The sequence below is a fragment of the Diabrotica virgifera genome, chromosome 3 (assembly GCF_917563875.1).
Source record: "Diabrotica virgifera virgifera chromosome 3, PGI_DIABVI_V3a".
In the NCBI taxonomy this organism is placed as follows: Eukaryota; Metazoa; Arthropoda; class Insecta; order Coleoptera; family Chrysomelidae; genus Diabrotica; species Diabrotica virgifera.
This window is the reverse complement of record NC_065445.1, coordinates 246,853,082-246,880,045: the sequence shown is the minus strand read 5'-3', so window position 1 is coordinate 246,880,045 and position 26,964 is coordinate 246,853,082. Positions and strand designations below refer to the sequence as shown.

General features: G+C 33.8%; 1 protein-coding gene across 1 annotated transcript in view; it reads left to right on the top strand.

Annotated features, from left to right (window-relative positions):
• The first annotated feature begins 465 nt into the window (after window positions 1-465).
• Window positions 466-26,964, top strand: part of LOC114334269 (uncharacterized) — a 97,833-nt gene continuing 71,334 nt past the window's right edge. Inside the window, exons 1-2 of the mRNA XM_028284309.2 lie at window positions 466-750; window positions 16,891-17,502. Coding sequence (XP_028140110.2) covers window positions 510-750; window positions 16,891-17,502 — 853 coding nt within the window. The 5' untranslated portion in view covers window positions 466-509. The remainder of the gene's footprint in view (window positions 751-16,890; window positions 17,503-26,964) is intronic.

The following is a 26,964-nucleotide window of genomic DNA, read 5'->3' as shown; positions in this document are numbered from 1 at the left end:
TCGCAATTATTGCTATCTTGCAACAAGGGTGACTATTTTTTAAATTTTTAACCAGTTCTATATTGTAGGAAATTTAATTACGCAACTTTTATGTTGGTACAACTTTTCTAGGAAATGAATACTTTTAAAGTTATAATCAAAAAACGAAGAAAAAAATCGAATTTTTCCTTTATTTTTTGACATTTTAATTATTTAAACAATGTTCCGGACCTTTTTGAGAGGGAGGATAACTCAAATATTATTATTTGAGTTATTTTCAAGCAATTTCTGCAAAAAAAATTGAGTCACCTCTCAACGTCCAAATGTACCAATATTTTTACAGATGCGCCCTGGTCTAAATATGCAGTTCAAGGTCAAAATATAGTCAAAAGAATATAATTAACGTATAATGCTCTCAATTATCTCAATTATTTGCTACTGAATAAAAACGTAAAGTAATTTAAAAATAGATATATAAATATTCATAATAATTTTTTAGATATCATTGTCATTCAAGCAGTGTGTAAAACATGTTGATTAATGTAAATTTTGTGATTTTTTTCTTCTGTGAAGTGGTTTTGTCAGTGAATGCAGCAAAGATTTTAATATTGTTCAATCATTTTGGTAAAAGTCACTATTTTCAAGGAAAAGCATTAGGCCATGGCCTTGCTAGAGCTGGCCATGAAGTGACTATGGTTAGCGTGTTTCAGGATAACAAGAAAGTCAAGGGGTACAAAGAAATTTATCTCGATGGAATTTTGGAGAGCTTAGGTAAGTGGCCTTCTTTTTATAATCAAAGCCTATTTTACTTCAAATCAGGTCCGAGGCACTCCACAATTTTCGGTCCCCTTAATATAATTTAATAGATAATAATAATAAATATAAATATTTCTTCATCTTTTGGTGCTTATTCGTTTCGAATATTGGAGATCATTCTGGCTATAATTATTTTATTACCTGATGCTTTAAATATATTAGTTGTTGTTGTGGAAAACCATTTACTCAGGTTCTTTAACCATGATATTTTTTTTGAAAATTTATTTTGTTATTGCAATAAAATTTTTTTAACGATCTTTCCGGGCCCCATTAAAATGCCGGCCCGCGGCAGGTGCCTCACGGGCCTAGTGGTAAAAAAGGCTCTGTAGCCCAGTAAATGAACGGGAAATTCGGCGATACCGTGTAATTTTCAGGGGCAACTCCGAATTGCATGAATATTTGGATTTAGGTTCTACTTACCCTCCACTTCAAAGTTGAAATTGTGCCGTTGGTTGCTTTTACTTGGGGGTGACAGTCACCCCTTCTCCGGGGTGAAAAAAGATACGTTCAAGATAAGACCGGAAATGGATAAATTGACTGATTTTAATCAACTTTTGTTCTATAGAGATTTTTATGTAAGTCAATACTTTTCGAGTTATTTGCCATTGAAAATGTTGATTTTTCGACAAAAAAACTACGGTTTCAGACGGTTTTTCGCAAATAACTCAAAAAGTAAATATTTTATCGAAAAAAAAAATATCCTTAGCAAAACTGTAGCTTATAAAAAACCCAAAAAAATGGTGTATCATTAAAGTCTATCAATGAAATAAAATCAAAGTTGTAGCTCATGAAAAATACGTTCTTATTCGTCTAATTCCAAATCTAATATTTCAAGGTGAAATCACCGAAAAATTAAGCACTTTTCGGGAAAAACCCATATAAACTTTTTTAAAGTGTTTATAAAAAGCTTTGTTTTAATTGTTAACAAAAGTTTTAGCATTAAAAATAAGCGAGTTACGCTCAAAATAAAGTTGGCCCTCTTTTTTTTTGTAAAGAATCATGAAAATCTCGCAGTGTTTGAAATCTCGCTCCCCAAATGAAATTAATCGCTACTGCTTTACAAACAATTTACTTACCTATCTATTTTTTATATGATCTGTCAGTCTCACCGGTTTAAAGTGTTTATGTTTGAAAGGGTTATAATTAAGAAAGCTTGAATGGGTCACTAATCACGAGTGTATGCAAATTTTGAACAGTCAATCTTAACCAATTTTTGTCTTACGGAGAAACAAAATGAAACTAGCATATTTATAATAGCAAAACCTACATTTTTTTACTCTTTAAGATTTTTCTTATCACTAATACTTTTTAAGTTATTTTGAAAAAATGAAATTTTTCAAACATTTTTAGAAATTTTTTTTACTATAAAACCAAATGTTTTCAAAAATAAGCACTTCAAACCAATCAAACTTACAGATCATATAAACAATACACATACAGTTAAAATAGATGGTAAAGCCAAACGATTAATTTCATTTAGGGTGCTAAATAGAGGGAGGTTTTTACGATTTTTTTTACCAAAAAAAAGGGCCAACTTTTTTTTTCAGTGTAACTCTTTATTTTTGATGCTGTAAACTTTTGTAAAAACCAAATAATAAGCTTTTTTCGATAATTTACAAATCCCGAAGGTTTTCCCGAAAATCGCTTCTTTCTTCGGTGATTTCGCATTGAATTATTCAATTTGGAATTAGACGAATAAGAACGTATTTTTCATGAGCTACAACTTTGCTTCTACTTAATTTGTAGACTTTACTGGTACACCATTTTTTTCGTTTTTTTATAGGCTATACTTTTGCTAAAAATATTTTTTTCGATAAAACATTTACTTTTTGAGTTATTTGGGAAAAGCGGTCTGAAAACGTAGTTTTTTTGTCAAAAAATCAACATTTTAAATCGCTAATAACTCGAAAAGTATTGACTTACGTAAAAAACTCTATAAAACTACAGTTGCTTAAAATCAGTCAATTTATCCACTTCCGGTCTTATCTTGAACGTATGTTTTTTCACCCCCGAGAAGGGGTGACTGTCACCCCCCAAGTAAAAGCAACCAACGTCACAATTTCAACTTTGAAGTGGAGGGTCAGTAGAACCTAAATCCAAATTTTAATGCAATTCGGAGTTGCCCCTGGAAATTACACTCCAAAACGGTCATTTATTGGGCTACTGTTTATAATTATTTCAATCGTATCAACAATCTTATTATAGCCCAGTAAATTACCATCTTGGAGTGTAATTTTTCTAGTCACGACGGATTTGCTTGAAAATTTGGATTTAGGTTCCGCTTGCCCTAGTACTTCATTATTGCACTTGAGCCCAGGGTTGCTTTTCCGTAGGGGGTGAAAGCCACCCCTTCTCGCGTGTAAAAAAACATATGATCAAGATAAATCCGTAAAGAGAGAAATGAGAAGTCTCAGATCAAAACAATAAATCTGAAAATTTTTATCTATAGTTTATTTTTTAACCAGGAGGAGTAACCTAAAAAGACAGATTCACACCCAAGAAAGTCACTAGAATAATCACCAAATACATTTTCTTTTTTGGTTGATCATGTCGAAATCGAATGAAATCACAAAAAATCGCCGATATAACTTTATTAACCTATGAAATGCCAATTGTGTCAAAATTTGATAAATGTCAATATTGTCAAAATTTTATAACAGTGGAAGTAAACTTGCCTGCGGTTGGACCAATTACAAACAAGCATTACGGCGCGGTAAATTTGAATCACTCCTCTTGGTTTAAAAACAAACCATAATTCTGTTTAAATAAGCAGCTTGGTTTTGTTTCGATTCAGAGGTGTCCATGTACAGCCCCACTGAAGACGTCTGGAGAGACAGAAACGCACGTATCGGGATGGGGGATCACCTCTGAACCGAAATGAAACATAAGCTGTTTCCGGAAATTAATAAATTGATAAACTAAAAAGGGATGTCAAAAATGAATAACCATTTTCAGTTTTCAGAGGTGTAACCAGAATGATCCTAAGGGGGCGGGTTACATCTACTTGAAGGTCTCTGGGGGGTATGGAATATTAATGGTGTTAAGCGTATAGAGCTCAAAGTACATCCAAAAGGGGGGTTATAACCCCCAAAACCACCCCCTGGTTACGCCTATGGACCATTTTCAATTTCGTTGCAAAACGAAAATACAGCCGCAACATATTCCAGTCCAATCAGAGAGTGCAGCAAGCACCTCTACCGGTTTCGAAACTTATTAGTCTCTCATCAGGAGGCACATATGCTGCTCTCTCTGATCCAACCAAAACAAACCCCGGCGTGCAGTCCCGGATTGCAACTAACGAAATGGCATAGAGGCCCTAGCGGCAACTGCTACCAAAAGTCTAAGTTTTCACTCTAATGGCATATAAATAGTCTTTTGGTAGCAGTTGCCACTAGGGCATCTATGCCATTTCGTTCGTTGCAATCCGGGACTGCACGCCGGGGTTTGTTTTGGTTGGATCAGAGAGAGCAGCATATGTGCCTCCTGATGAGAGACTAATAAGTTTCGAAATCGGTAGAGGTGCTTGCTGCACTCTCTAATTGGACTGGAATATGTTGCTGCTGTATTTTCGTTTTGCGACGAAATTGAAAATGGTTATTCATTTTTGATTTATATGTTAACTCCGATTGGAGTACGAAGGGAACCATTCTCGTTGAAACTTTACCGCGCTGAGCAGAACGTGAATAATTATAAATTGTAAAATTCCCTCATCTTCCTTAGTCTCAGCATCCGTATGGCTTGCAAATTGTAGAAGCCTCGGAGGTGTAACCAGAGAAGGTTCCCATTGTTTTCAGTCTTGTGGGATGTAGAGTAACATTATGTTGCTTTATATGCCATTAGAGTGAAAATTTAGTCTTTTGGTAGCAGTTGCCGCTAGGGCATCTATGCCATTTCGTTCGTTGCAATCCGGGACTGCACGCCGGGGTTTGTTTTGGTTGGATCAGAGAGAGCAGCATATGTGCCTCCTGATGAGAGACTAATAAGTTTCGAAACCGGTAGAGGTGCTTGCTGCACTCTCTAATTGGACTGGAATATGTTGCGGCTGTATTTTCGTTTTGCGACGAAATTGAAAATGGTTATTCATTTTTGATTTATATGTTAACTCCGATTGGAGTGCGAAGGGAACCATTCTCGTTGAAACTTTACCGCGCTGAGCAGAACGTGAATAATTATAAATTGTAAAATTCCCTCATCTTCCTTAGTCTCAGCATCCGTATGGCTTGCAAATTGTAGAAGCCTTGTAGGTGTAACCAGAGAAGGTTCCCATTGTTTTCAGTCTTGTGGGATGTAGAGTAACATTATGTTGCTTTATATGCCATTAGAGTGAAAACTTAGTCTTTTGGTAGCAGTTGCCGCTAGGGCATCTATGCCATTTCGTTCGTTGCAATCCGGGACTGCACGCCGGGGTTTGTTTTGGTTGGATCAGAGAGAGCAGCATATGTGCCTCCTGATGAGAGACTAATAAGTTTCGAAACCGGTAGAGGTGCTTGCTGCACTCTCTAATTGGACTGGAATATGTTGCGGCTGTATTTTCGTTTTGCGACGAAATTGAAAATGGTTATTCATTTTTGATTTATATGTTAACTCCGATTGGAGTGCGAAGGGAACCATTCTCGTTGAAACTTTACCGCGCTGAGCAGAACGTGAATAATTATAAATTGTAAAATTCCCTCATCTTCCTTAGTCTCAGCATCCGTATGGCTTGCAAATTGTAGAAGCCTTGTAGGTGTAACCAGAGAAGGTTCCCATTGTTTTCAGTCTTGTGGGATGTAGAGTAACATTATGTTGCTTTATATGCCATTAGAGTGAAAACTTAGTCTTTTGGTAGCAGTTGCCGCTAGGGCATCTATGCCATTTCGTTCGTTGCAATCCGGGACTGCACGCCGGGGTTTGTTTTGGTTGGATCAGAGAGAGCAGCATATGTGCCTCCTGATGAGAGACTAATAAGTTTCGAAACCGGTAGAGGTGCTTGCTGCACTCTCTAATTGGACTGGAATATGTTGCGGCTGTATTTTCGTTTTGCGACGAAATTGAAAATGGTTATTCATTTTTGATTTATATGTTAACTCCGATTGGAGTGCGAAGGGAACCATTCTCGTTGAAACTTTACCGCGCTGAGCAGAACGTGAATAATTATAAATTGTAAAATTCCCACATCTTCCTTAGTCTCAGCATCCGTATGGCTTGCAAATTGTAGAAGCCTTGTAGGTGTAACCAGAGAAGGTTCCCATTGTTTTCAGTCTTGTGGGATGTAGAGTAACATTATGTTGCTTTATATGCTATTAGAGTGAAAACTTAGTCTTTTGGTAGCAGTTGCCGCTAGGGCATCTATGCCATTTCGTTCGTTGCAATCCGGGACTGCACGCCGGGGTTTATTTTGGTTGGATCGGGGAGAGCAGCATATGTGCCTCCTGATGAGAGACTAATAAGTTTCGAAACCGGTAGAGGTGCTTGATGCACTCTCTGATTGGACTGGAATGTGTTGCGGCTGTATTTTCGTTTTGCGACGAAATTGAAAATGGTTATTCATTTTTGATTTATATGTTAACTCCGATTGGAGTGCGAAGGGAACCATTCTCGTTGAAACTTTACCGCGCTGAGCAGAACGTGAATAATTATAAATTGTAAAATTCCCTCATCTTCCTTAGTCTCAGCATCCGTATGGCTTGCAAATTGTAGAAGCCTTGTAGGTGTAACCAGAGAAGGTTCCCATTGTTTTCAGTCTTGTGGGATGTAGAGTAACATTATGTTGCTTTATATGCCATTAGAGTGAAAACTTAGTCTTTTGGTAGCAGTTGCCGCTAGGGCATCTATGCCATTTCGTTCGTTGCAATCCGGGACTGCACGCCGGGGTTTGTTTTGGTTGGATCAGAGAGCGCAGCATATGTGCCTCCTGATGAGAGACTAATAAGTTTCGAAACCGGTAGAGGTGCTTGCTGCACTCTCTAATTGGACTGGAATATGTTGCGCCTGTATTTTCGTTTTGCGACGAAATTGAAAATGGTTATTTATTTTTTATTTATATGTTTACTCCGATTGGAGTGCGAAGGGAACCATTCTCGTTGAAACTTTACCGCGCTGAGCAGATGCGACGTGAATTATAAATTGTAAAATTCACTCATCTTCCTTAGTCTCAGCATCCGTTATGGCTTGCAAATTGTAGAAGCCTCGGAGGTGTAACCAGAGAAGGTTCCCATTGTTTTCAGTCTGGTGGGATATAGGGTAACATTATGTTGCTTTATGTGCCATTAGAGTGAAAACTTAGTTTTTTAAAAAGGGATAGTTCCCTGGGTTGGCTGTATACCATAAAGTTAATAAACTCTAACACCGAAGTAAAACAACTTCTATGTAATAGACATATTAAAAAATTTCAAAAATCCCAATGGATTGTCTAAAATGTATTCAGAAGGAACGTTTTCGGACCTATCAGTCCATCATCAGTGAACCCGAATACTTGTTAACTAGCCCCAGAACCAAACAAGACATTAGGCTTAGGCAGACATTCGTGGCCTAAGATGGTTGCTTAGGGTTTCGTTTAGGGGTTCACCATGTAACCTAAGGTATCTTCTAACATCGGCGTTAAGCCTTCTTAATTTCAACACACTATAATGTAGACTGAATTGTTAATGTTAGTATATTGGTAATGTTAATGTAGACCAGAAGATACCTCTGAGAGGTATCTTCTAACATCGGCGTTAAGCCTTCTTAATTACAACACACTATAATGTAGACTGAATTTTAATTAAAACCATTGTTTGGTTCTGGGGCTAGTTGGCAAAAATTCGAGTTCACTGATGATGGACTGATAGGCCCGAAATCGTTCATTCTGAACATATTTTAGACAATCCATTGGGATTTTTAAAATTTTTTTAATATACCTATTTAGCCCAGTAAATGAACGGAAAATTCGGCGATACCGTGTAATTTTCAGGGGCAACTCCGAATTGCATGAAAATTTGGATTTAGGTTCTACTTACCCTCCACTTCAAAGTTGAAATTGTGCCGTTGGTTGCTTTTACTTGGGGGGTGACAGTCACCCCTTCTCGGGGGTGAAAAAACATACGTTCAAGATAAGACCGGAAATAGATAAATTGACTGATTGTGATTGTAAGCAACTTTTGTTCTATAGAGTTTTTTACTTAAGTCAATACTTTTCTAGTTATTTGCCGTTGAAAATGTTTTTAGACGGTTTTTCGCGAATAACTCAAAAAGTAAATATTTTATCGAAAAAATATCCTTAGCAACAGTGTAGCTTATAAAAAACCCAAAAAAATGGTGTATCAGTAAAGTCTATCAATCAAATAAAAACAAAGTTGTAGCTAATGAAAAATACGTCCTTATTCGTCTAATTCCAAATCGAATATTTCAAGGTGAAATCACCGAAAAATTAAGCACTTTTCGGGAAAACCCATCTGAATTTTTTTAAAGTAAGTATAAAAAGCTTTGTTTTAATTGTTAATAAAAGTTTTAGCATTAAAAATAAGCGAGTTACGCTCAAAATAAAGTTGGCCCTCTTTTTTTTTTTTGTAAAAAATCATGAAAATCTCGCCGTGTTTAGTTCCCCAAATGAAATTAATCGCTACCGCTTTACAAACAATTTACTTACCTATCTATTTTTTATATGATCTGTCAGTCTCACCGGTTTAAAGTGTTTATCTTTGAAAGGGTTATAATTGAGAAAGCTTGAATGGGTCACTAATCACGAGTGTATGCAAATTTTGAACAGCCATATCTTAAACAACTTTTGTCTTACGAAGAAACAAAATGAAACTAGCATATTTATAATAGCAAAACCTACATTTTTTTACTCTTTAAGATTTTTCTTATCACTAATACTTTTTAAGTTATTTTGAAAAAATGAAATATTTCAAAAAATTTTAGAAAATTATTTTTTAATATAAAACTAAATGTTTTCAAACATAAGCACTTCAAACCAATCAAACTTACAGATCATATAAATAATATACATAGAGTTAAAATAGATGGTAAAGCCAAACGATTAATTTCATTTAGGATGCTTAGTGATGACCAAAACAAGAACAAGAGCAAGACCAGGCTAGTCTTGGTCTTGGTCTTGTTCTTGCAAGCTTGGTCTTGGTCTTGGTCTTGCAGCTAAAAGGCAGTCTTGGTCTCGGTCTTGGTCTTGCACTAGCCGGTCTTGTTCTTGGTCTTGGTCTTGCTGCAAGAGTCTTGTTGGTCTTGCTTATTTGGTAGTAATAATTTGAAAAAAAAACAATTTCGAATAAAATACACAAAAATCAAATATTTTTTTACTTTATTTAATATAATTAACTTTTTTTATAAACTAACTAAAACATACTTTTTAGTAAATACATACATATTTACCATACCTATTTATAGACCTAATACTATAACATAATAACTAAACCTAATGGGTGTTATAAACGCTTAATTCTGTAATTTGTTATCTTGAAGTTCTTTAATTTTATTTAAACTACATTGCTCTCGTAGCACGAGGTATTCGCACTTTTTATTTTCACATATTTTTGGATTGAATACCCATTATGACATTTAAAAAGTTGAAAATATTCGGATGTGGGCAATAAAAACTAGAATTTAAAACACACTGAAATGATTCGCATGCATTTCAAGTGCGGCACATACTATTTGTAGTACTGGCCCTTTCTAGGAAAACCTAGATTCTTCCAAATAATTTTCAACTATGAAATCAGTAAAATTCTTTATGCGTTTGTCATCCGGGATTTTCACAAATAATTCAACTTCCAACTTTCGTTGATTGTAAAAAATTAATCCAAAAAATAATTTTAAAAATTTCCCAGTATCGGAATTTTTGTCATTATCATTATATTCAGAAACTGAATCTAAGTTTTGGATTTTGCGATACCAAGCTTGACACATTACAATCGACAACCAGTTATTTTTGAAGTTATACTTCTTTACCGGCGATAGAGGGTGAATTTGTATATGTTAAAACCTATCAGCCCGACGCATGCGCATTATAACTTTGTTCTGATTGGATGTTCAAATGACATGTCAAAAATTATCCGATATGGCAGCTGTAGGACAGCTGTGGTTTGGAGGTAAAGGTAAAGGTAAACAAATGTATAATATATTAGTTTTATTGTTGTGAGGACAGAAAAAAAAAGTTTATAATATTGTAGTGACTTTTAAATAGTTTTTAAAAGCAACAGGTACGTAATAATTGTTAATGTATCATGGGTATAAACCTACCTATTTGATCTGCCAAAATACATAGTATGTAATACTTTTATTTATATAATTTGATTACCATCAAAATTTCTATCAATATTCACCTAATATATTGTTTTCTTACTCTATGTTTTGTTGTATTTTTCAATTCTAAATCATTTCAATTCAAAATTAAAATAATTTGATCAATTTTCAAAATATCAAAATATCACAAGTTTAATCGGTTTAGTTAGTCGATCTTCGTAAATAATGACACATAGTGTCCGTGGCTAAGCGTTGAAGGCGAAAGAATTCCAATACCAACCGCGCTTATCAGCGCTGGTTCGAGCCCCAATAGAAACTTTCTTTTTTGTTTTTTTTAATACATTTTATGATTGTAAGTATATTTATTATATAATTGTATTTTCAGAAAATACGTATTTAGTTAAAAAAAATTTCGACAATTACTGTTCAGACATCATTTGTGGCTTGTTTAATGTGTTTGTGTGTGTTTTATTCTTTTATTATTTTAATTTTTGGCACTGTTCTAATAAAAATGTTTGAGAAGTAGTAAGTATAAATGAGTTTAATATTTAAACAAAATATAAATAAAAAGTATATTAATTTCGTTTAAATCATATAATAGAAGTATAACTTCTTACGTGCGTACAAAGTACACACACATTATTTTTTTATTCAGGCCACAATGCTTTCACAGCATTGTGAATCCCTTTTCAAAATCTATTATGATATTTTTTGTATTAATTTTAAATTTAACGACCTACATTTTTCCTCGATTATGCGAAAAGAATTTAAATAAGTGTCAGTATTTTTATTAGACAAAAAAGCGAAAACTACTGGTACATAAAAACCGTTTTTAATTGCATTTTTTAAATGGATTACCCTATCTATAATTACATTTTTTTGTCTTACAAGTAATTTCAATTGTCCTTGAACTGTCGCCGTTTGCAAACTTGCCTTTTGGACACTTTGAAGGTTGAGAAAATGCCAACCAGTGGTGTCATGGCAAAATTAGCAGTGCGGGAACGCAGTGCCGGAACGCACTGCCAATTTTTGTTTAGAAAACCTAAATTCTCTATTATTTTTTTTCTTTTCTTAACCAGTGCGGGAACGGCGTTCCCACGCGTTCCCACACGATGACACCACTGATGCCAACCGTTTGACTTAATCAAAACGACTTAAAAATATAACCAAAATATTATGTATTTTAAAAATTCGATATTGTTTAAGGTTTCTTACAATGTCAGTATATATTATTGAACTAAAAAAATAAAGTTAAATAATAAAAAACAATTTTTCTCAAAAAAGTGCAAGAGTCTTGCAGGTTGGTCTTGGTCTTGCGTGGTCTTACAAGGTTCGGTCTTGGTCTTGTTCTTGCAAGCTTGGTCTTGGTCTTAGTCTTGCAACCAAAAGGCGGTCTTGGTCTTGGTCTTGGTCTTGCTGCAAGACCAAGACCAAGACCGCAAGACCAAGACCAGTCTCGCTCATCACTAATACCATATAGTTAAAAAACTCTAACACCGAAGTAAAACAACTTCTATGTAATAGGTATATTAAAAAATTTCAAAAATCCCAATAGATTGTCTAAAATGTATTCAGAAGGAACGTTTTCGGACCTATCAGTCCATCATCAGTGAACTCGAATACTTGATAACTAGCCCCAGAACCAAACAAGACATTAGGCTTAGGCAGACAAGACTTAGGCAGACATTCGTGGCCTAAGATGGTTGCTTAGGCCTTCTAACATCGGCGTTAAGCCTTCTTAATTTCAACAAACTATAATGTAGACTGAATTTTAATTACAACCATTGTTTGGTTCTGGGGCTAGTTGGCAAGAATTCGAGTTCACTGATGATGGACTGATAGGTCCGAAAACGTTCGTTCTGAACATATTGTAGACAATCCATTGGGTTTTTTAAAAAAATTTAAATATACCTATTACATAGAAGTTGTTTTACTTCGGTAAATTCTGAGCAACTTTTGTTCGATAGAGTTTTTTCATTAAGTCAATACTTTTCGAGTTATTTGCGAGATAAAATGTTTATTTTTTCACAAAATAAAAAAAAACTTTTTCAGACGGTTAGGCAAAGTCCATGGATCCAGTTGAAGCAAAGTACAACGTTCAGCTTATGAAAAATAAGTTCTTATATGAAAGAGTTCCAAATCGAATATTTCGATGTGAAATTCTCAGTGAAAAACTGTTCAATATTTCTTTTCTCGTAAAAGAAATGTCTTTAATTGTTTAAAAAATGCTTTATTTCTTTTTTTTATAAATGTTTCTAGCATGAAAACTAAGCTAGTTACGCTCAAAATAAAGTTGGTCCCTTTTTGGTAAAAAAAAATTGTGAAAATTTCCCCCTAATTAGCATTCCAATGAAATTAATCGTTTCTGCTTTACAATGTACTTTATAGATGTACAGTTACGGCCAGTGAATAGTTTACAGGCTGGCTTATCTAGGAGCCGATTTTTTAAATTTTTATTACCTCGTTTAAACGCACCATTTGCGTCAAAGTGACGTTGCCAGTGGTGTACCTAGAATAGGTTGATTAAATTTAAAAAATCAAAATAATAAAAATAAATTTTACAAAATTTATCAAAATGGAAAATATAGAAAGAAGTTTTTTTGAATAAAATGGATTATGGTCTTAATATGGTTTAGTTTCTTATTTTATTTTTCAGCACTCACGAAATTTTTGACAAGCATTGACTTTTTGAGATTTTTGACTTTGACATTTATCAAATCCGTACGACACTGCAATTTTACAGTATTACAATATAAAAATTAAAGTGTAAACTATTCAGTGACCGTAACTGTACATATCTATTGTATATGGTAGGGGAGCCCAAGCGGGGATTTTTGCAGTTACTCGAGCGCGTCAGATTATCATATGGGGAGAAACTTGGTACCCTGTACTTCTACCATAAATTGTCTCTTAACACAGGGAAGTTCGTTAAGGGGGCCCGAAAAAAAAATCTATCCTTAAAAATACTCGAAATTGTCAGAAGATAAATTAAGTATATGCAAAAGAGTGTATATTTCAAAAATCTGACGATTTGAGCGGGGCGTAAGGAAACGGATGAGTCAAAAACTTTCACAAAAAAAAGCGAATATTTCGCGAAACGAACGTCAGATCGAAAAACTAAAAAATTCGTCTTCAATATTTTTCAAAAATCTATCGAAGGGTACTAAACATGACTGCCTACGGAGAGGGGTGGGGGTAAATTTAAAATTTTAAATACAAATCCCGCGATATTTCGCAAAATGAATATCAGATCGAAAATCTGCAAAATACACTTTCAAAATGTCTGAAAAATCTATCGAATGGTACCAAACACAACCCCCCACGGAGGTGGGGTGGGGCTTACTTTAAAATGTTAAATAGGAGCCCCCAATCGGAGTAAACTAGTACGAAGGGAACCTTTCTCGTTGGAACTTTACCGCGCTAAGCAGATGGTACGTGAATTATAAATTGTAAAATTCCCTCACCTTCCTTAGTCTCAGCATCCGTTATGGCTTGCAAATTGTAGAAGCCTCGGAGGTGTTACCAGAGAAGGTTCCCATTGTTTTCAGTCTGGTAGGATGTAGAATAACATTTTTTGGATGCTGTTTTATGTGTTTTTTTTTAATTTTTTTTTTATTTTTACTATGCTTTGTTTTTAAACCAGGAGGAGTAAACTAAAAAGACAGATTCACACCCAAGAAAGTCACTAGAAAAATCACCAAATACATCTTTTTTTTTGGTTGATCACATCGGCCTTCGACGGTAGTGGAGGATGGAGGAGTGGAGGGTGGAGGAAAAAGAGGAAAAACTTTTTTATCTTCAATTTTAGCGAAAAATGTCATTCTTGATAAAAAGTTTTGCTTGTTCTAAAACCAAATAAAACGAAATAAAATTCAAGTTTTTCAAAACCTGCTTAATTTTGTAGCCAATTTTATGTAAATCCCTATTAGTCGAGAAAATGAAGCATTTTGGCTCGCAATTGTTTCGTCCAGCATGGATTTGCTTGAAATTTTCGCAGAAGGTAGGAAATAGTCCAAGGATCATTTTCTATATCATTCCGCTGTACGCTAAAACCTTGGGGGTGGTTGCCATCCCATCTCGGGGGCGGTAATTTTTTATTACATTTTAACCACGTAAATCGATGTAAAAAGTAATTCTAAGAAAAAAATGTTTTCTACATTTTCTTCGTAAAACTAATATTTTTCGAGTTATTCGCGCTTGAAAGTAACAGTTTTTCGATGAAAAAATCGACTTTTTTATGGAGTTTTTTGAGAATACCTTGAAAAATATGCATTTAATCAAAAAAACTATAGAAATCGAAATTGTATCTTTTAGTAAAACAAACCAAATTCTTTTTTTGTAATATCTTTAAAACCAATAGAAACCGAGATACGGCATGTTAAAAGTTAGCTTTTTTCGTCAAATGCATAATTTGAAATATTCAAAGTAAAATAACGGAAAAACTTTGCATTTTTCGAAGAAAACTTAAATAATTTTTTTTCAAGTATACAGCTAGGCCTCTCAAAAAATAATAATAAAAAGTTTCTAGCCTGAAAATGAAGCGACTTATGATCACAAAATGTCGGTACCTGATTTTCTCTATAAAAAAATCAGTGAAAACAACCCCCTAACTACCCTCCTAATTAAAAATTGGTCTTCACCTTTCTGTAGTTCCTTTTATATTTATATTATCAATACACTCAAGAAGTTTGACCTATTTAAAAGCCATTATTTTAGAAAAATTGGAGTTTAAAGAAAAATAAATTTTTTGGAATTTCCCATTTTTTACCTTTTACTTCAAAATATCTCCGAAAATACTGGAGATGCGAAAAAAATGATGAACCACTAAATTATAGCTTTTTTAATAACTAAAATTACCCTGTGCATTTTTGAGCAGATTTTCATTAAAGTGAACAGTTAGCGAGATATAGCTGTTTAAAACCTCTATTTACGAGCAAACACCCTCTTATTCGAGCCCTTTAAACCCACCCTAATTAAAAACTAAGGGATCTTACGGAATTTAGTTTACACAGTCTTATAACTCTTTAAAAATCCTACAAAGTCATTTTTGAAAAAACTTTTTATCGCCAAAAATGAAGGAGCTATGTTTATAAAACGAATTTTTTTTTTTCGAAAAATTCGGATAGTCCGCTTATGGATAATTTTCAATGGATGTATAATATCACAGAACCGGTTCGTATACTGGAAGATGACTAAAAATCTATTTGTATTTGTATTTGTACATATTTTTAAATTCGTATTTTTGTGTAAATAAATGTTTTTGTAATTCTTTAATTCTACTTTTTTTTCTGTATAGATCTATTCAAATATCTACTTATAAAAACTGTAATGTTATTAAGGGTGGTTTTAAGGGTTGACATATTATGTATTATATCCTAACGTATAAAGCAATCATTATTTTAACCAATCAAAACCAAATTTTATCCATATTAATGTTTACAATGTTTTTATATAATTTTTGACAATAACGGGTAGTTTACACCCCTAAAAATATTCAACGCCCTTAAGCATGATATATAATATGAAGTACAGGGTGAGATGATCCTAATCCCAAATCTTTATGTAAATCGATGCAAGCCGAAATTATTCTTTTAGGATAAGTAAATTTTTTATATATAACTCCTCCATGGGTGGTTTTAAGGGTAGAAATATTATGATAGTGTATCTTGAAGCATAAAACAATCATTATGTAACTAATAGGAACCAAATGTTGACAATATTAAAGTTTAAAATGTTATTTTATAATTTTTTACAATGAGGGGTAGCTTTCACCCTTAAAAAACCAAAAGCGTACAACGGCTCAATATAGAAAATGAACTAGAGGGTGTAATGAGCCTAATTCCAAATTTTTGTACAAATCAATGCTGGACGAAAAAATTGCGAGGTTTTGCCATTTTTTCAGCTTCATTTCCTCGACTATATAAATTTTTGCCGTAAGTTCGAAATCATAACAATAATCTAGTGTTGCTAAGCTACAATGTAGCTTAGTAAAACTGTCAACTCCGGTAAATAATTTGCAAATTGTCATTTTTTTTGACAGTGTTAAGCGTTCAACAAATAATTTAATTTATCTTTAGAACTGTCATTCTTGATAGGTAAATATTTTGCTTGTTCGAAAACCCCATCCAAAGAAAACAGTAGCATTTAATATCAATAACAAAACAATAATAAAGAATAATGGGAAAATTAACAGTAAAAAAACAGAACTATTCGACGTAGCCTCCACCAACTTCAAAACATCTCTCCACCCTATTTTTAAATTCTTTTTATTAGCATGTCTGGGTGATTCCTCTGACGGTATTAATGACTGCTTGTTTCAGATCTCCAATATTATGATTTAGATTTCTTTTATAAACTTTTGGTCCATACCGTCCAATCCATTTTCAGGAAAATATTGATTTAGTAATCATCCTCTTATCAGCAAAGTCGAATGTGACGAACGGCATCATGTTGAAAGAGTTATTTTCCTAACTACTGCCGTTGACCCGAACGACGCGATAGCGGAGTTCGGGCAAGCAGTCGAGTCGGGTATAAAAAAACTGCTTTTTATATAAAGGTGGACTGTGAGTCTAAAAATTAAAGACGATTAAAGTAATAACGCAGAAAACACAAAAACTCGCCAATATAAATTAATTGATCTAAGAGATGCCAATAGTGTCAAAATTTCATAAATGTCAATAGTGTCAAAAATTCCATAACAATGGAGTGGGTAAACTTGCCTCAGGTTGGACAAATTACAAACAAGCATTACGGCGAGGTAAATTTGAATAACTACTCCTGGTTTAAAAACAGAGCATATTATATATACAAAAGTTAATAATATTGTTACATTTCATTTATTTTTAATAATAGTATTATTAATCTTTATATTCTTTTTAGGAATGGAAACGAATTTCGTAAAAGTTCCCAAAATGTCATCTATGCGTATGCTGGCTATGTTTCATCCTTATTCTTTAAACTATACTGAAAGTACACTCCAGCATCCTAAGCTTCAAGCTTTGATGAAATCTGATGAAACATTCGACGTCATAATACTAGAAGAACTGACAAACGCAGCACTGAAGGCACTCTCTTGGCATTTCAAAGCTCCACTAATACTCTTCTGTCCCTTTGCACCACATACTCCTGTCCATATTTTAGCGGGAAACTCTGCACCTCCAGCCTATGTTGCTAACACATTTCTTGGTTATACCCATTTCATGACTTTCTGGGAAAGATCAGTAAACACGTTCACCTATATATTTGAGATGTTGTTTTATCATTGGGTGACAACTCCAGCACAGGAAGATCTGATGAAAAAATATTTCCCAGATTCGCCCGATTTAGCGGATATCGATAAAAATGTTTCTCTTTTTTTAATCAATGACCACGAAAGTATTAACTCGCCCATTCCGCACGTTCCAAATATGATCAATATTCTAGGCTTTCACCTTCAAGATAAAACTGAATTGCCCACTGATTTGAAGGAGTATATGGATGCAGCAAAAGACGGTAAGTATATTTTGCTTCAGATTAGAAATAGAGATCATCATTATAGGCTCTACAGCCCATGGTGGTTCTACAACCCTATCCGGTTTTTGGTTATAGTGTTTCGACGGCTCCATCTCATTCATTCTCTCCAAGTGGCCTAGCCTGTCTATTTTGATAGACCTACCAATTAGTGTTGCCCAAATGCAAGAACAAGACAGTATTGGTCTTGGTCTTGCACCAATACATCTGGTCTTGGTCTTGGTCTTGGTATTGCACTCCCGGTCTTGGCCTTGGTCTTGGTCTTGGTCTTGCAGCAAGAGTCTTGCAAGTCTCGAAGTTACCCACTAGCCTATTGCTATTTATTAAACATTATTTAGATCGTAGAAAAACGTAACAGTATAGGTACATTTTCAGCTTGACTTAACAGACATAGTAAAAACCAACCAAACTAATAAATGTCTAAACAACTCACATCGGGTGGGGTTTGAATCCACGATCTAAACTAGCCCTGCCTATAGTCTCACTAACTGAGCTATCTACCATGTCCCAAGGGGGGTCAGTCTGTTTCTTAATAAACGTTTGCATTTAATAACCTTACATGTGCTAAAACATGGTTAACACAAAAAACCAAATAAATTACATAAACTTGACTGTATAAAGAACATTCTTTGTTTAATAGAAAAGAATTTTGTTTGACCGATTGGTGTAATTGCACACTCTGCAGAAAGTTTATAAGTACGATGTTTAGTCTTTACGATGTGGTATTTAGATTACTACTAACTGATAAGAAAAACATTTGAATGGGTGTCCTTAATAGTGGGTATGCTAATTGTATTATATTTTTTATCAGCTTAAGTGACATATTTATCAGTTATAAGTTTCAATAGCATATTACTGTCGGCGTCGCAATACAAGATTATTTTATGAAAGGACAGCTATTCTCAAAATCTAGACTATTTTAATTAATTTCAGAGCGAAGGCGTCGTCTGCTAGGAAAGAATGTATTAATACTACAAAATATTTTATTTTTACATTGTAATAATTTATTATGACCTCTGAGTACGTGTCGAATAAATATTTCAAGTGTTATTTTAATGGATATTTTGATGCGCTATGTATGTTTATCGTATTGTACATAATACGCATAAGTCCAATTTTCCAAATTCTTGATACATATTTTCTGCGTCTCATAGTCTCTAAGCATATACCCGAACTGCTATATTTCCTAAAACGACACTCAATCCTAACTGCAAGATACAAGAGTCTCGCAGAGTTAATCTTGTTCTTGCTTAAGTCTTGAACGGTCAGTCTTGGTCTTGGTCTTGCTTTGGTCTTGCTAAAATAAGGCGATCTTGGTCTTGGCCTTGCGAAAACGCAAGAGCAAGACCAATACCGATATTGGGCAACACTACTACCAATACTAGGGTCGCTATAAACGCGGTAAAGCTCAAAATTTCTACGTCATAATTCGTTTTCCTGCCTACCTTTATAAATATGTCTGTGGATTTTACGTTCAAAACAGCCTAAACGTTCTTCATCACTTTTTGTCATCGTCCACGTTTCTGATGCGTAAGTGAGGACAGGTTGATTAGAGTTCTGTATATCAATATTTTCGTTCTTTTTGTGACTACGTTTGATGTTAAAATTTTTTTTAATCCATAGTATATTCTATCTGCTAGATATATCTGTCTGTTAATTTCTGCAGTTACTGTTACTGTACTAGTTTGGTTGATTTATGAGCCTAGATATATGATATAATATGAACTCTTACTCCTTAAAAAATGTATATGTTACAGTTCAAGTTGATTCTCAGTTAGAGTCGACTCCAACTAGTTGGAGTCAACTCTAACTGAAACGAGCAGTAAAAGTTGATTTTAAAAATTTAAATCAACTTGTACTAGTTGGAGTTGACTCTTCCTGGATCGATTCAGTAAATGTTGATTATACGAGAATCTCAAGTGCATTTTTGATGAGTGTGCGTTTCTTTGTCTTGACCGTTTTAACTACTTATTAGTAGAGTCTGTAAGGTCGTCCCCGTTAGGTTAATTATTCTGATTCGATTTTTTGCACAAACTTACTCAAAGAAATACATCCTTATAACAAATACACAGGGTGTCACGCGGTACCGAGGTCTAAGAATTGTTTAACCAATTTTTGTTACATTCAAAAAAATAATTTTTATCTACTTTATCTCATATTATGTAAGTAAGTAAAGGTTTTATTGTGTGAAAATTGTAAATATAGATAGCAGTACATGAAGGGCTTAAAGTGTGTCTGAAGTAACAATGTATTTTAAATGACTTTTAATTTTTCGCACTGTTTTTTAGCACACTTTCATATAATTAAACATCCTTAACTTTCGCCTTCGGGAGGAAATCAGACTCGCCCTTGCAACGGCAACTGAAATGCTCACAAAACAGCGACCACGGAAGCAAAGATGGATGACAGAGGAAATATTGGATTTAATGGATAAAAGAAGAAAATTCAAACAGCACAAAGCAATGTACAAAGCATTAAATAGAACCATTAAACAAAAAATAAAAATTGCAAAAGAAAAATGGATAACAGAACAATGTGAAGAAATCGAAAACTTATATAAAAAAACATGATGACTTCCATCTGTATAAGAAACTCAGGAATTCACAAGCACGACATATTCACAAGGACTAAATAATCTAATCAACGCAGAAGGCAAACTGATTTCAAGCCCTGAAGAACAAATAAACATGTGGGAAGACTAACGACGAAGGTCTTCCAATACTGAAGTTCGAACTGGAATATGCTCTACGTCAACTAAAAAACAACAAATCTGTAGGAAAAGATGAAAAACCAGCTGAGCTGTTGAAGTTAATCAACGAGAAAACTTAGACCTTCTTCTTGGACTATTTAATAATGTTTACAATACAGGGACTATCCCTAAAATATGGCTTGAATCAGTCTTCATACCACTACCTAAAAAGAAGAATGCCAAATTATGCCAGGACTTCCGCCTTATAAGTCTATTAAATAACATTCTAAAGCTTTTCTTGCGTATCATACAGAATAGAATATACAGTAGAGTCTCGGTTATCCGCCCTTCATTTATCCGCCGTTCCGTTTTATCCGCCGCTCCATTTAAGTAATAATTTTTTTTTCAAATTTTTATAACTTTGAAAATATTAAAGAATGAGTAAACATTTTTTAAGATGAGATAAAATAAGCCGAGCATTCCGAGCAACAAGAAGAAAGAGCTGTCGATATTATGATGCTACAAGATGGCGAGTATTGGCAGCAACAAAACGAGATACATCAGCAAGGCAGATGAAAATCGCTAGTTTTTTTCGTTCATCCTAAATCATTCTATCTACAATGTCCAATGTCAGTCAAAATTAAACTGATTCTCTTATTCTTCTTCTTGTGCCACTCCTATCGGAGACTGTCTCCTATCTAATGACTGATTCGGACCATAGTCTGCAGATACTGTTGGATAGGGATACTGAGAGTTGTGAAAAAATGGGAATGAAGATCAATACTGCGAAAACCAAAGTTATAAAAATATCAAGGAACAAAAATTTACCTCTTCCAATAAATATGTGAAACACCAACAGCTTGAATACGTAAGCCAGTACAAATATCTTGATTGCTGGTTCAACAATAAACTTGATTATAAACAAGAAGTCAAGAGCGAAAATACAGGTAGCCCGACAGGGGTTTATCAAAATGAAAAGCTTATTTTGTAACAGTAGCATTAATATCAGCCTTAGATGTCGTTTTCTGCATTACTATGTGTGGTCAATACTTTTGTATGGAACGGAGGCCTGGACACAACACAATACTGATGAACAAGTTGGACGCCTTTGAACTCTGGCTTTATAGAAGAGACTTGAAAATACCTTGGACAACCCACACCACCAACGAATATGTTCTGAGGAGAATAGGTACAGGTAGAGAACTGCTAAAAATCATTAAAGTCAGAAAAGTTAGCTACCTGGGACACATAATGAGAAACGAAAAGTACCGCCTCACGCAACTGATCATCCAGGGTAAAATTGAAGGAAAACGGGGTCCCGGTAGGCGCCAGATTTCATGGCTTAGAAATATCAGAGACTGGATCGGCCTTGATTCAACATCTTTGTTTAGAGCCGCATTGTGCTGCAGTGTAGTCGCTAACCTCCACTAAAGGAGAAAGCACCACAAGAAGAAGAACTTTCGCTTTGTCATGGTGATGACATGTGAGCAATAAATTACAAAAAAGTGTTTTTGTGGTTTGACAGAAGTTTGAATTTTTAAATCTCAAAATGTCTAAAAAAAATTTCACTCGCACTCACATTGGTAGCTGCGTCAATATGCTCCTAGCGCTCATTGTTAATAATTAAAAATAACCGCTTAGTTTAGTAATAAAATAATAACAAAAATTTCTTCAGTATCTTGTAGGGGAGTCGTTAAAATTTTATTTGGTGACTTTCGGACTTTCTCGTGACTTTCGGTGACTTTCTCGTCACTTTCGGTGACTAATATAATTTTTAACTGAGTTATTAAGCCTTGAAAATGGCCATTTTCGTATTTTGAAATAAATATAACAATAAACAAGTATGAACAATAAATTTTACAGAAAAATCACAAAAGACCTCTTTTGACCTTGCTCCGAATGACCCAAATGATGTTAAGAAAATTGTCCTAAATGAATTGTTTTTGTGAGTTTGTTTAAAAAAGTTGTTTAAACAATTTTTCGACCTCAGTACCATCTGACACCCTGTGGATTCGTTATAAGGACCTCTTTTTGAGTACGTTTGTGCAAAAAAATCGAACTGGAATAATTTACCTATCGGAGGCGATGATACAGCCTAGAATATAAATATCACAATTTGAACATAATTATTTCCAGTAACATTTAATTTCTAGAATGATGACGTCATCTACGTTTTTTTAAATGAGAATAGGGGTCATGTGATAGCTCATTTGAAAGGTAATTCAATTTTCTATTCAGTAATATAAACATTAACATTATTATTTATACAGGGTGTCCAAAAAATTTTTTTTTAATTAAATTTTTTGACAAAAAGAAGAATGTGTGTAATTTATTTAACTCATAATACATTTTACTCCTATCAGAAAACAGGAAATAATGTGTATTTGACAAATAAAAATAAAAAATATTGTTTTTGCTTAAATTCAGTATTAAAGCAGCCACCCACCTTCCTGTTGACAGTTTGAACATTTAATTTAAGCTAAAAGCAATGATTATTTTTCAAATAAACATTTTATTCTGTTTTATGAGAGCAGTAAAATGTATTTTGAATTAAATAAATTACTTGCATTCTTCTTTTTATGTCAGTAAATTTATTCAAAAAAATAAAAAAATTTGGGCACCCTGTATAAAAAATTATGTTATTAGTGATATTATTGAATAGAGAATTGAATTACCTTTCAAATGAGCTATCACAAGACCCCTATTCCCATTTAAAAAAATCATCGATGACGTCATCACGCCCAGATGGGTGACGTCACTACTATGGTATATATGCCAAAAAGTCGTAATTTAAAAATAAAAATTGACCTGTTTCGGGATTTCTTTCTAAAATCGTCCATTCTCGAGAAAATGAATTTATTCCAACCTTTACGTACTCACTGTATATTATGAAAGTCAGAAACTAAAAAAATCAAAGATTAAAGCTACCTCTATAAGATCCTGAAGAAATTTTTGTCATTATTTCATTAATAAGATATTATTTCTAATTATCAACAATGAGCGCTAAGCGCGTATTGAGGCGGCCGTCAATGTGAGTGCGAGTGAGATTCACCATTGGACGGCCCAAATGGTGCATCTTTTTAGCACTCACCATTGACGGCCGCCTAATACGCACTTAGCGCTCATTGTTAATAATTAAAAATAAAGCTTAGTAATAAAATAGTGACAAAAATTTCTGCTGTATCTTGTACAGGGGGCTATAAACTTTGATTTGGTCACTTTCTGACTTTCAGAATAATGGATTTTAACCGAGTGTTTAAGCCTTGAAAATGGCTATTTTTGCATTTTTCAAATTTTAAATCGCGTATAACTCGACAACAATCAATTTTAGAGAAAAATCACAAAATACCTTTTTTTGCTCAGAATAACTCAAATGATCTAAAAAAATTGTTCGAAGTGAAAAAATTATTTTTGTGAATTTGTCTAAAAGAAAAATGTTTAAACAATTTATCGATCAAGGTACTGCCTGGCACCCAGTAGATTTGTTATAAGGACCTCTTTTTGAGTAAGTTTGTGCAAAAAATTCGAATCGGAGCAATTTCACTAACGGGGACGACGATACAGCCTAGACTAATTTGAACATATTCAGTAACATTAATTTAATTTCTAGAATCGGCTGTTTGTGTGAATCAGAATCAACTTTTACTAAATGGCATTGGGAAGAGTATACTTTTCCTAGTTGGAGTCTACTTTTACTAGTAAATGTTGAATATAAATCTTCATTTTATATTTATAAACAACTTTTACTGAAACCAGCCGTTAGAGTCGACTCCAACTAGTTGGAGTCAACTCCAACTGGATAATCAACTTGAACTGTAACATATATACTAAGCACATCTTTTGTAAAAGAAATAATTCAAAACAAATTGACTGGCCAGTTGGTTGCTAATAGTCTAAGAGCTAGTGAACCCTCCAACTAACGGTCTTCCTGTAAGGCTAGAAATTTGTATAGTGATAATCCATAGCACACCAAGGCTAAAAACCATGACCTGGCAGGCATCAGCCCTGCACGTGTATCTACCAGGTGAATCGAAAAGTGCATAGTTTAGGGGAAAAATAAACTTTCTCCTGTAAAGTTTAAATTTAAGTATGTGTTTGAGTAAGTCATTTAGAAGAAATGTGTACAATGACCGGCGATTCTGAACAGCATAAGACCTTGCCAGGCGAGGGGAAAGATTAAGATTATTAAAAACAAAGTTTTTTTAGGTTTTCTGAATCATTCCAAACAGAAAAGGTCTTAATGATTTTTCTCTTAGGTTAATAGTTTTCGTTATATAAGCGATTAAAAATTTTGAAAATTGCGAAATCGGCCATTTTTAACCCTAAATCGGACATTTAACTAAAAATTTCAATGTCACCAAGGTAGGTAGATATTCTGTAAACATTGATTGATGAAATCGCGAAGAGTTTTTTGCAATACAATATCGTAAACCCCTTTGTTTTTTAATTGCTAATCAAGCGGGCGCGACACTGTAGTATAAGTGAGGACGTTTGAGTTTGCATAAATTCATTATCTCGAGAATGGGCAAATTTGAAGAGAAATCCTCGGCCAGGTCAAGTTTTATTCTTAAATAAGGACTTTTTAGCATATATATATAATACTAGTGACGTCATCCATCTGGTCGTGATGACGTCATCGATGATTTTTTTAAATGAGAGTAGGGGTTGTGTGATAGCTCATTTGAAAGGTTATTTAATTTTCTATTCAGTAATATAAACATTAACATAATTATTTATACAGGGTGTACAAAAAAAATTTTTATTAAATTAATTTAGACAAAAAGAAGAAAACAGTTTTTTGTACACCCTGTATAAATAATTATGTTAATTTTTATATTACTGAATAGAGAATTAAATAACCTTTCAAATGAGCTATCACACAACCCCTACTCTCATTAAAAAAAATCATCAATTACGTCATCACGCCCAGATGGATGACGTCACTACTACTATATATACGGCAAAAAGTCCTAATTTAAAAATAAAAATCGACCTGTCTGAGGATTTCTCTTCCAATTTGCCCATTCTCGAGATAATGAATTTATGCAAACTCAAACGTCCTCACTTTTATACTACAGTGTCGCGCCCGCATGATTAGCAATTAAAAAACAAAGTGGTTTTCGATATTGTATTGCAAAAAACTCTTCGAGATTTCATTAATAAGTATTTAAAGAATATCTAACTACCTTGGTAACATTGAAATTTTTAGATGTCCGATTTAAGGATTTAAAATGTCCGATTTAAGGATAAAAATGGCCGATTTCGCAATTTTCAAAATTTTTTATCGCTTATATAAACAAAAACTATTAAACCTAAGAGAAAATTCACCAAATACCTTTTCTGTTTGGAATGATTCAAAAAACCTAACAAAACTGTTCGATGCAAAAAAAAAATAATTTTAGGAAAAACCCCTAATCTTTCCCCGTGCCTGGCAAGGTCTTATGCTGTTCAGAATCGACTGTCATTGTACACATTTCTTCTAAATGACTTACTCAAACACATACTTGAATTTAAACTTTACAGGAGAAAGTTTGTTTTTCCCCTAAACTATGCACTTTTCGATTCACCTGGTAGATACACGTGCAGGGCTGATGCCTGCCAGGTCATGGTTTTTAGCCTTGGTGTGCTATAAATTATCACTATATAAATTTCTAGCATTACAGGAAGACCGTTAGTCGGAGGGTTCACTAGCTCTTAGACTATAAAAACAGTGCCAATAAAAAAGAAACACAAACATACTTCTTCAAAAATATATGTTCTAACCGTTAGATCTTCGTGGTTTTTTTACTTGATTATTGTTTGTGACCTTTATATACCTTTATTAGCATTAACGTGTAGCCCCATTCTTTTTGCTGCTGTTTAAAATGCCGTGAACGATTGGACCAGGTCCACCTTTCTTCTTGCTATAATATCAATGTCATCTGCATAATATGCTGGTATTTGTGAACTCCTTTTTATTCCAGATTCTCTAATAGCTTTCTCTAGGGCAATATTGAGTAGAAGGCACGATAGGCTAAAATTTTCAGTGTAGATCAGTAGTATCAAACTCCTTATGCTTATAATAACATTTTTATTATAGACCGGGCAGTATCGTCGCCCCCGCTAGCGCAATTATTCCGATTCGATTTTTTTGAACAAACTTACTCAAAAAGAGGTCCTTATAACATATCCACAGGGTGCCGGGCGGTGCCGTGGTCGAAAAATTTTTTAAACATTTTATTTTTTTTTAATTTACAAAAATAATTTTTTTATTTCCAAAATTCTTTTTTAGATAATTTGGGTTATTCTGAGCAAAAAAGGTCTCTTGTCATTTTTCTCTAAAATTGACTTTTGTCGAGTTATACGCAATTAAAAATTTGAAAAATGCGAAAATGGTCATTTTCAAGGCTTTATAACTCGATCAAAAATGATTATTATGAAATTCAAAAAGTGACAAACTCGAGATTCAAATACCTTCTTCAGCATCCTGAAGAGATTTTTGTCATTCATTTATTACAAAGCTGTTATTTTTAGTTATTAACAATTAGCGCTATAGTCCAACTGTATCGTCGCCCCCGTTAACGGAATTATTTCGATTAGATTTTTTTGCACAAACTTACTCAAAAACAGGTCCTTATAACATATCCACAGGGTGCCGGGCGGTGCCGTGGTCGAAAAATTTTTTAAACAATTTTTTTAAACAAATTCACAAAAATAATTTTTTTATTTCCAACAATTTTTTTAGATAATTTGGATCATTCTGAGCAAAAAAGGTC